This window comes from Pleurodeles waltl, chromosome 7 (assembly GCF_031143425.1).
Source record: "Pleurodeles waltl isolate 20211129_DDA chromosome 7, aPleWal1.hap1.20221129, whole genome shotgun sequence".
Lineage (NCBI taxonomy): Eukaryota > Metazoa > Chordata > Amphibia > Caudata > Salamandridae > Pleurodeles > Pleurodeles waltl.
Window position 1 is genome coordinate 1,543,408,521 of NC_090446.1, and position 12,101 is coordinate 1,543,420,621.

At 42.3% G+C, this 12,101-nt stretch overlaps 1 protein-coding gene across 3 annotated transcripts in view; it reads right to left on the minus strand.

The window, feature by feature from the left end:
- The window catches only part of LOC138246671 (carcinoembryonic antigen-related cell adhesion molecule 4-like), a 210,477-nt gene that overhangs the window by 169,941 nt on the left and 28,435 nt on the right, over window positions 1-12,101 (minus strand). For 2 of the 3 annotated variants that reach the window (XM_069201426.1, XM_069201425.1), the window contains exon 2: window positions 7,251-7,391. In XM_069201426.1, the coding sequence (XP_069057527.1) occupies window positions 7,251-7,320 (70 nt within the window). In that variant the 5' untranslated portion in view covers window positions 7,321-7,391. Of the gene's footprint in view, window positions 1-7,250; window positions 7,392-12,101 lie in introns of those variants that run through there. The other variant, XM_069201427.1, reaches the window with a different exon arrangement.

The window sequence follows — 12,101 nt, forward strand, 5'->3', positions numbered from 1 at the left end:
CATAATTTTTTTAACTAGACCGGAGCTTTGCAGGATTAAGGCATCCTGCAAAGCTCATTGAGGCCCATTGTAATCAATGGTGTGCCTCCTTTTAACACCTGCTCTGAGCAGCAGTTAAAAGTGCCAAACAAAACAACACAAAGAAATCTGTTAGATTTCTTTGTGCCATTTGTTTGGCACCCCCAAAGGGGGAATGCCCCCTTTGCATACATTATGCCTGATGAAGGCATAATGTAGCGTAAATGTTTACAAAGTGGCTCAATGCATGCATTGCGCTACTTTGTAAATATGGGGTGGGGATTTTGGCCTTGTTGGGAAGCCAAGGAGGCACTAGAGGCTCTTAAATATGCCCCTAAATCTTATCAGAAAATGACATTTCAGACACAAGTTTAAGAATGTCAGACATAGATTATTACCTTATATGCTCATACTTAAACATCTAGGTTGCATCAAGTTATGGAACTAGATGTTTAAGTATGAGCATATAAGGTAATAGGACGTTAATTCAGACTACAGTATTTTGGTTATATGTCTGTATGTGTTCTTAATTAACCTTGAAATGGTGGAAAGTAGTCATCTGACCCAGACAGATATCACAATGATGGTTGTATCTGTGTCATCAATCAAATGGCTTGACGCTTTCACAGTTCTTAGAAAGATATGGTCAGGCGACATCAACATCTAATAAGTGACATGACAATGATTCTGCATTAATCAAGAAATATGGTAACCTCCATTGTTTGAGAGAGGCAAGATGGTGACCTCCATTAGTCAGCATGGAGTTGAGGCCTACGTATGACGGAGTAGGACCTTAGGGATTTTACATCGGTGGAAGTGACTGACCTCTCTGCTAAGACCTCTCTCTACCCAGACAATTGAGCATAGTAGGGCACAGAAGCCAACTGGAATCTCTGCAAACACCTCTCATTGGGTAACAGGTGTGCATAGTAAGGTATTGAGAAGGACTGACCTTTCCAGTGACAGCTATGCTCAGGGTGATGAATGTAGGTAGTAGCGCATGCAGATGGACTGGCTTCTCTACTCAAACCTACCTCAGAGATGATGGGGATGATGGGGAGGACAGAGACCTCTCTCTTGAATAACAGGTGTGCGTAATAAAGTGTGAAGAAGAACTGACCTTTCCGTTGGCACTCTTCCGCAAGATGACAGATGTGCATAATATGGTGTGGGGAAGTTATGCCCTTTTCGCTGAGACTCCATATCAGGGTTACCGGAACACGTAGTAGGGTATGGGAAGTGATAACCTCCCTGCTCAAACCTCTCTCTGTGATGACGGTGTGTGTGGTAGGGAGTGTGGAGGGACTTCCCTCTCAGCTCAGACCTTTCTCTTGAATGACTGGTGAGCAGACTAGGCTGTGGAGAGGGACTGGACTCTCTACGGAGACTTCTGTACATGGTGACATTTAGGTGTAGTAGGGTTTAGAACTAATTGCCCTCTCCTCTGACACCTCTTCCATGGATGATGGATGTGCATAGTAGGATGTGAGGAGAGACTGACCTCTCCACTGAGACCTATCTCTTGGATGACGGGTGTGCATGGTAGGGTGTGATGGCTTCAGTTACCTTATATACAAGTACTTTAGGCAATGTAATTGATTCTCTAGCGTCTTAGTGAGAGACTGGGTTGTTGGTTGACTGGGGAGTGAGCCCTGGTCAAGCAGCAGCCACAATCCCTTGCAGGGTGAACCGCAAAATGTTAATAAATTAACCTGTGCTTAACCTTGGATAGATTGGCACAAAAAGCATTGGCACAAAAAGTCAGGCTTAACTTAGAGGCAATATGTAAATTATTTATGCAAGACACAAACAATAATAAAGTGTAAACACAACACAAGAAAAATCCTAAGCCATTTTAGAAAAATAGAGTGTGGTTTAATAAAGTATTTGACACCAAAATGAAAAAAATGTAATCAGTAAAACCAGAGTTAAAAAAATGTTTAAAGTTTTAAGTGATTTCAAGTGCCTAAAAGATCAAAGTGCCAACCTTGGACAGCTAGTCGTGCAAGACCAGGTCAAAGTACAAAGTTAAGGCCGGTCGCAATGGAGCACGGTTCGGATATAAAAAGTAGATTGGGTAATTCTACAGGAGTGGATCATAGTCATTGGATGGCTGTGAAGCCAAGCTGCAGTGAAGATTTTTACCTTTGGACTTAGTCGCCAAAATTGAAGTAAAAAATCTCCAGCAGAATGAGGCAGAGGGCTGTAGCTGAAGATTGTTCCTCAAGGTTGGATACCCCTTTGGCTAAGGAGCACTGAAAAAGATGTAAAATCAATTCAACTAGAGAATGACCTCGGTGGATAGGCGAGCAGGTTGGTAACAGTCTCCTCCTGATTCTCACAGCACTTTTTGGCCACATTTTGTCTAAAACCTCAGGGTTAGAAAATGTCCATTTGGGAACCTTTAGTACCACAACCATGGGTCCAGGACTGGTGAGACACTTTCTAGGGGTTCAGGACTCAGTCTGGCTGGGTCCAGGTGCAGGTTGAAGATGGTGAGTGCCTGTTATGTTCCATTTGCTCTGAACAGGTCGCCAGCGAACTAGCCTTGGAGTCACTTCTGGTAGTCCTGGGTGCAGGTGTAGATGCAGGGCTCAAAAGAAGGGCTAGTATCTGAGGGTTCAAGGCAGGTTCCAGGGAGCAAAGCAGTCCTTCCAGGTACAGCAGCAGTTTGGCAGAGTGCACAGCAGGTCAGACCAACAAGCAGACCTCTGAGAGTCCTTCCACAGATCCAATAATAAACTGAATAGTGGGTCTGAAGGTCCTATTTGTATACCCTTGTGCCCTTCTTCTGGAAGGTGTGAAAAGGCTCTGGAAAGGTTATTTGAAGTGCTTGGAATATACTGACTGCCAGTCGGCCTCCAGCATCTATTGTGCCACCCACTTAAGTAGCACTTTAAAACATGCCCCAAGCCTGCCATTGCAGCATAAATACAGTGTTATGCTGTCATGTCGACATGGCCCTTAAGCCCCCTTGCCAAGTCTTAAACTTTCCTTTTTATTAAATGTCACCCCTAAGGTAGACCCTACGTAGCCTATAGGGCATGATGCTCTAATGTTAAAAGGCTGGAAGTGTACTTTTGAATGTCACATGTCCTAGTAGTGAAAAACTCCCAAATTCATTTTTCACTACTGTGACGCTTACCCTTCCCATAGGATTCCTTATTACCTTTAATACGCTGTAATTTCTAATTGAGAGGAAGTAGCTATGTCATGATTGGTATCTATGTAATTGTGATGATCAACCTTCTTTAATGGTAAAGTCAGATTTTTCATTACAATTTTCAAAATGCCACTTTTAGAAAGTTGTCATTTTCCTGCCCTTAGCTGACAGACTTTGTGAATTTCTCTCAGACAGTCACACAATAAAGGGATTATGTTGCCTGAATGGGCCATCTGCCGGCATTGAGCTGAGGATAGCCACTCTTACACCTAAATAGGCTGTGCTCTGCCTTCACACAAAGGGCTTAACAGTCCCATATTGTCACTGCTGTCAGCTTGAAGCCAGGGCATTGAATCATCTCACTTTATCCCTTCAGGCCAGCTCCATTCAATTCACATCTAATGTACTTAAAATGTCTACCTCCTCTATAGCACTTGCCTTGGCTTTCCACTGGACCTAAACCTAATATCCGCCTTCAATCTCAACTATTACTGTTATGTATATAATACACAAATCATAAATAAGTATGAAATCCCACCTGGCTTTAATGCATACGTAAATGGATATTGGTGGCTGATCTTTCACCACAGCTAAGTAATCATCACAAATTGACATACTCATATATGGCTAAGGGATCAAACACCACCCATGAAAAATATCACCTAAGCAACCAGGCCCACCACCATGCAACTCAGCCAAACCATGGACTACAGGTAAAACCATGGACTCCAATCTTTCAATCAGAATCAGAATGGGTGTGTCCAATATGTTTACACTCCAGAGACTGTCACTTCTTTACATCATACTGGGTTTAACAACAGCTCTGCTTGCGTTCATCTGGAAGTGTTAGCCCCACCTCCGAAGATCTCATCTACATGTATCCCTTTTGCTAACAGATACGAATCAGCTAGCTGACTCCTTGTTTTTTAAGCTAAAAATGTCTTTATTTTAGCTGTCTCTCACCTAAAGTGCTTCTACTGCAATAGGAGTCAAAAAGGAAAACAGATTTTCCCATTTATTTTCAGGATCTCTGATTTACCTGTTCTGAAGACTTGGGGGCATATTTAAGAGCCACTAGCGCCATGCATTGCGCCACTTTATAACCATTTGCGCTATATTAGGCCTGCGCCAGGCATAATGCATGCAAAGGGGGCGTTCCCCGGTGAGGGGGGCCAAACAAATGGAGCAAAGAAATCTAAGAGATTTCTTTGCGTCATTTTTTTTGGGCACTTTTAACCCCTACTCAGAGCAGCATTAAAAGGTGACGTCTGTTGGTTACAATGGGCCTTTGAGTGCTTTGCAGGATTAGTGTCAACGTTTTTGATGCTAATGCTGCAAAGTGCCAGATCAGCATAAAAAATTCTGACGCTAGTCCCCTGGTGTGCGTATTTTGAAAATGGCGCACACACAGTGGCATTAGGGGGCGCTAAAAGGGGCAAGAAAAGTGCCACTGCACTGGGTCAGCGCTGTGTCACTGGCACAGTGCTACTTTTCATAAATATGCTCCAAGGTATCTATACTTGAGGCACTGAAATATTTAAATCTAATTTATTGTCCACCTCATCAGCAGCATATATCTCTTTATTCCCTTGCAGCATTTCTGTACTGCCACCACCAGTCCTTAACTTTCTAGATTAGAACCCCTTGTTTTAAATGATGCATTCACAATACATTACACCGCACATGAACAGTAAATATCTGAACCTAAAATGTTTGGCCTACAAAGACTTTATTCATTCAAAAGATGGGAGGAGTGATATAAATGAAGCAACAATTCTTCAAGGTAGAAAACATGATAATGATCTCCTCAAAGAATACGAGAAAAAGTCATATAAGCCAGAAAAGCAACAAATATTTTAAAAGCAAAAAAGAGCAAAAAAACTCCGGCCTCAAAAGAGTCTGGGCCGCCACATAAGGATGGGCGCAAAAATAATGGGAAGTTCTTTGTGAACCAATCACGTTTCAGGGATCACATAAGCACATTGATAGAGAGGGGGTAAACTCCCTTGTTAAGGGACTAAAGGCCTGATTTAGTTGTGGCGGACAGGTTATTCTGTCACAACAATGATGGATACCCCCTCTGACAAAAACTTATTCCCATAGAATTGGATTTAGATTTTAGGGAGATGGGATTTCTGTGACCGTTATGATGAAGTAGCCCGTCCGCCAACATCTAAAGCAGGCCCAAAGTATAAAATGAGGCTTTCTGTATGGGGTGCTGGTCAAGCAGAAATAAGTCTCTTCTAATTAAGTACTAGGACAAGTAAGGAAGAATCAGTGTAATAGAGATTATCAGTAAGTAGCCTGGACATTACTCTCTCGAAAGCACAAAGTGCACAGGAGTGCGGCATGCCTATTAATGTTACAAGCATCCAGCCTTTAGCATAAGACTGAGAGATGCAAAAACCAAGGGTTGTCTCAGCAAATGAGGAGCACATGACTACAGCTTGTCACACCTCTCCTCTCCATTCTAATATATAATTAGGGACATAGCAGCTGACATACCGTAGACATGTTCAGGCTGCCTTCTGATGTTTAATTTAACTTAGAAATTAATCCCCTTTCCTTAAGAATGAAGAAAATTGGGACCCAGAATACTCAACTTTATGAGATAAAGAGCCAAATGTATCAAGAATCCACTTTGCGATTCTGTAATAGCGAATTTTAAGAAATGTTAAGTCACAAAATGATATGTATCATATTTGCGATTCGGTAATAGTGATTTCTTAAAAATTGCAAATGCTATTACCGAATGGCAAATAGCGATTCTGAGCCCATTCGCACCTATGGGCCTGTAGGCCCATATTTGCGCATTTTTTGCATTTCCCAAATTGCGAATTCCTAACTGGAATTTGCAATTTGGGAAATGCAAAACCCCAGGGTGCTGGGGGCCTAAGGCCCCCTCTGCTGCACCTCAAAAAATTATTTATGGACATGTAAGGCACACACATGCCGAAGGAGCATGTGTGCGTTACATGCCAATTTAAAAAACTGTACTTGGTGCAAATTGCGATTCCTTAATGCCCAATTCGCATTAAGGAAAAGCTTGATACATGTGCTTAAGAAATCGCAAATAAGGATTCCTTATTTGTGATTTCTTATTTAGAGAATCACAATTTGCGATTCTCTAAACGGGCTCGCTATTTCATCGATTCCCTAAAATTGCATAGCGAATGCCTTTCATACATACTGAAAGGCATTTTAGCATTCGCACCATTTGCAAATGCAAAAACGCTTGATACATCTGCCCCAAAATTGCTAGCAAACAAAATTCACATTCTGCTGCAGCCCTTTTGGATTCAGTTACAAATTAGAAGCAATGCAAGCAGCAATGCTCCAGGGAAGTACAAACAAACAAATAGGAAGGAAAGAAATTGCATAAGGAACAGAGAATTAATTATAAGAATCTTAATGAGAACATTTACTCCAGGCAATGCAGTATTTGTGTGCCAACATTATTCATGTAAGATGTATTAACTGAAGGAAACCCTGTCTCAAGGGTGTTTTGATTTCAGGGTCAATGCTGATAAAAAACATCAGGTAACATGAGATATAATTGGCATTAATGAATTTGTAAAGTACTTCAGAAATGTACTAATGAAAATTCTTCAAATTTAAATACATTTTCTAAAACAATGTTTCCAAGGTGCCATAAAATGAGAAGTTAGATGTAACAACATATGACATACTTCATCTTACAAATCTCACCAAACGTGTATTTTCTTTCCAGTTTTAAAGTTTATACCCCAGGCTCTATTTAATCAAGCTCAATTTTTATTAATCATCTTTTCTACTATGGAAATATATTGTGCCCTGATGCTGCCAACACATAGAATTTATATTTTGCCTGCAGTTCTTCAATACTTGCACGTTTTACAAATATTAATTTGAAACATTTATTGATAATCAAGTATACCCAACAATGTAAGATAGTTACAGGTATACCTGGTAGCACTGGAGTGCTGTATTACTGGTAGGACTGGTAGCACCAGGGTGTTATAGTCACATAAACTATTTGTTACATTAGTTGCAGACACTGATACTTTTTAGCAGTTCCAGTTTCTCTTACCCATGAGGATCCATCCTTGGAGGCTTTGTTTACACCTAGAAGAGCCCTTGGAAAAGAAGATACCTGGCATCTTTGATGTAATATCACTCAAAGCCGATCCGTATGGAGCACAGACAAGGGAAACAATGCCTTTCTGTTTGCCTGGAAATGCAAAATATAGTTTGATTAATTGTATTATACAAAATGATACTCTTAAGGAATTCTGCAAGTCACAGAGGAGTTCACTGCTGCAGAGATCCAAGGTGGATGGCCATAGAACTGAGTGGTAACATTAACTCCATTCAAGGTACAATTCAGGTGATTATTATCTTTGCAATTTTTAAAACTGTTGCTCAATTGGTGCCCTCTTCTTACACCCCTTCATGGTTTAACCAATGCATACTGAGGTTAATTAACTCCAATCTGCAGTATTAAAATTGATACTTTAAGCTCTACAATGCATTATATTGTTGGCTAAAATGCCCTGACAAGATGCATGTTGCACACTTGACTCTACTCACCCATGGCACAGAACAATCAAATCAAAATAACATATATATAACTTTGTATTTGTTCATCATTCTTTGTGCGTACTGATGTTTACGAGGTGAGTACCATACAAAAGAAGAGGCGCACATGGTCCATTTGCACAAAGCATGTAGCTGAGTGGGACATGGCTAACCCTATGCTGCTGCTTATGCAATGGAGCCTAAACCACAGATGCGAAGCTTCCATTTATTGAAATGCAGCAGAACAGCATAAAACCTTACACTTAGTAGGCAACTGTTTTACATCAGTGCCTTCACCTACCATGATAGCATCTATGTGGAATGGAAGGATATCTCACGTGTAAACAGGAACACTAAAATATTCAATAGTGTATTGATAACAAGCATTGACAAAGGCAATAGGTTCCTGGTACCTCATGACGCATCCATCACGTGCATGCCCCTGAGCAAATAAAGGCCATACTGAACGTGTTCTATCATTCCAAGATGGCCACTGTGTGCTCACATGAGTATAATGTATGCGACTCACTGATGTCCATTTTTCCACTTTTTAATTTACTGCCATTTTCAGAACAGTGAAATACATCTCAAAGAATCATAAGTGTGCAGGATCAATAAAGCAAGCAAGTGGCTCATTATCACATAACATTTGTTGGGAAATGGAAGACACAGGGAACAGGATGGGGAAGGTTTTGGGAGCACCACAGAGCAACATTCAACTGTGGTGCTGAAGAAAAGGAAGGTGAGTGCAGGGGAGGGAACACTTTGGACAAAAAACTAAAATTAACCACTTTTTTGGGTGTTCACCTCCACCAAACGCCATTGGCTAACACTAGTGCTGATGGACCTCCTGTTATCCACTGCAACAATATAGCTGAACCACGGTAGCCTGTGAAAGCTGTAGGAGAGATCTAAAACTTAGGTATTTGGAAATAAACCAAAACATTAGTTTGTGCAACTGTTCTATGTACAGTGATGATGATATGTGCACATATAGTATAAACATCTATCTCTCTAAACGTCAATGTGACACAGTTTTAAAAAAAACATAAATTTTAAATCTTTCTCTCAGAGGCAGTTATTGGGTTGATGTAATCACATCAGTTGGGTTGATGTAGTCACATCAGTCCTTGTAGCTTAGAACACATTGTCCACTGCTAGGGATAGTTTAACAATGTTATACAATGTTGTATCACCCTTGTGCCATGCTTGTGGGCGCCCGGATGACACAACATTAAAAACAGATTTATCAAACCAAGGAATGCCAACTTGAGTGGCCCTGCATAGGTTGATGAACCTGGAGTAACGCAAGACTGCGCAAATCTTGTGTTACTCTGCCCCAGGTAGGAGCTCCGTTGGTGGAGCATACATTTTTGGTGCATTCCCAGATTTACTATTAGCATTACACCTGGGAATGCATCAAAATGCTGCACTTCCAAAGGAAGGCCTAACGAGGAAAAATATATTTTTTTCTCCTTGTTTCTTCCTCTTTCTGTGTGTGTTGCATTCTGCAGCACACATAGAAAGAGAAAATGATCTCTGACAATTGTTTTTGTGCAGGTTTGTGCCGGAAGGTGCCCCTTCCTGTGAGACAAGTCCAGTTAATTTGTTGGGTCATGATTTATTTAGTAAAATGAATTGTACGACAGATGGTGTAACAATTCAAACACAAGATGAGGATGAGAATTTGTATTTCAAGTTAAAATCATAAGAGTGAAATAGTTCTCGGTTCTCACTTTCCTATTGATTTAAGACACACAATGAAAGAAGAGGCTTGATATGTTACTGGGAAAGAAAATAGTTTTATATACAGGACAGACCCAGTGATGATCACAGTGAAACCAAATGCCATGTGTCCTTGTACTCCTTAGTACAAGATTATGCTTGAAGTAGAGAAAATGCTGGCACCTGCCATTGATAAAATATTTGAGCAAGGTATCTTAAAAGTAATGCTAGGAAGACCTTTTCAACCATCCAATCATGGCATTTAAACAAATGAGTTGTCAAATTTCATAAGGCTATACAGAGAGCACTTCAGTTTTCTCCCACATTCTGAAGAAAGATTTAGAAAGTCTCCACCTTCCATGTAATTCAGTGCTACCGTAATATATTGATGCTGCAATATTGTAATGACCTGATGGTTGTGTCCAAAGCCAGAGAAGCCTGAAAAAATTATACAATTATTTGCCAGACAATGGATATAAAGTGTTCCCAGCACAATTGCAATATTGTCAGCAAGAAGGTATTTAGGGCCAGATGTAGCAAACTTTTGCGAGTCGCAAATGGCCCGAATCGCTATTTGAGACTCCGCAAAATCGGAAATGGGATGAAAAAATCCCATTTCCGACTCGGAAAAAGCGATGCGAGCCGTTACCGACTCGCAAATTTTGCGACCCCATTTTCCGACCCGCAAATAGGAAGTCGCAATTTGCGAGTTGCAAACCATATGCAATAGCAACTCGCAAATTGCGACTAGGCGCAAAAAGCCCAGTTTGCATGTCCAATTTACCACTAACTCAGACCAGGTGGTAACCGTTACTCAAGATGGCGGAGATATACCTGATAGCAGTGAGGAGGAGAGCCCACGCAGCCCAGCAGAGGAGGAGGAGGAGCCAGAGACAGGAGAAGATTTACAGAACAAGGTAGACACTCTTCCAGCAAACTGAGGAGGAAATATATGACAAATAGAGACTTAGCAGCGCAGCTATACTAGATTTAATAGATTTACTCAAACCACAGCTAGAACGCCAGACTGTGCGCGGCTGCGCCATCCCTACGCATGTGCAAGTGCTATGCTCACTGCACCTCTTGGCCTCGGGGAGCTATCAGGAGGTTATTGCTGTGGCAGGTGGGGTATCCCAAAGTGCACTATCAAGGTTCCTCAGGGCATTCCTAGATGTCTTACTCACACACATGTCCCAATACATATACCTACCCAGGAATGAGGCAGAAATTAACAGCACCAGGTTGGACTTTTACTGGATTGCCAACTTTCCCCTTGTCATAGGGTGTGTAGATGGGACACGTATTCAAATATGCCCCCCTGCAAACCTGGAATATCTGTTCCGCAATAGAAAGTGTACCCACTCACTCAATATTCAGGTTGTTTGTGACGCCCATTATGTCATCACTGACATTGTTGCAAAATTTCCAGGCAGTACTTATGACTCCTACATTTTTAGGCACAGTGGGATACACCAACGCCTGGAACGTGGGGAGTTTGGAGACGTATACCTCCTAGGTAGAGCTGCATACACCTTGTAGACATGCACACAGATCAATGTGCACACCAACCAGGACTTGCTAACAGTGTACTTTTTGTGCCCAACAGGTGACAGTGCATATGCACTACGGCCATGGATACTGACTCCGTACTTAACACCCAGCAATGAATGTGAGAGGCGACACAACAGTGCACATAAGAGGACCAGGAACTTGATTGAAAGAACCTTTGGATTGCTGAAAGCACGGTTCAGATGCCTCCACCGAAGTGGAGGTGCCCTCCAGTATACCCCCATAACGGCATTCAAAATAGTTGTTGCATGCGCTATACTGCACAACATTGCCACCTGACGTGGGCTACCTCTCACCCCTGCAGACCCAGATTCTGAGGATGAAGAGCAAGAGCTACCACATCGCCATCATGGGGATAGGAGCATTGCAAATCAAGGCAGACTGAGACGGGAACACATTGCTACCCAATACTTTGGAAGGTACGTGCCATACTCACCAATAGAACAAACACTCCATGTGTTAAGTGTAACGAACAAATTATTTAATATGTGCAAAAACCAAACTATATACAAGGAAAAACTGTTCAGGGACTTCAAAAAGTCCACCTGGCATGGGACACATTGCCATCATGTGCCCAACATCAGAGACAGTGGTTAGTTCACAGCCTACGGCGGGCTCGGCCAGCCTGGCTGGTACCAGGTTGCTCAGCAGTGCTCTGCCTTGTACTCCCACTCCGTAGCACCCTGGTGTCACCAGCAGAGACACTGCTGACAGTGGAGCCCTCCTCACTGTCTTGTGGGGTGTCCCCTGTACCCCTGGACACCTGCCGTACCTCCATGAGGTCTATTGCATGGGTGATTCGGCCCAGGCCCGGTGCCACATCACCCGCAAAGTGGCCCATGTCAACCTGGAGGCTGACTGTTCTCCTTGACAGCCCAGTTGTGTTCACTGCCAGTCTGCAAATAGAGGAGGCCATCCTGTCCAGCCTTTGGAGCAGCTGGCGGTCCCTGCGCCGCACACTCTCACTCTGCGTAAGCAGTCCAGCCACCAGTTCGCGCATTGACAGGGCTAGGTCACCTGTGTTGTTCCCAATGACCTCCAGTTGTGCATGAACCTGCTGCATGCTGTT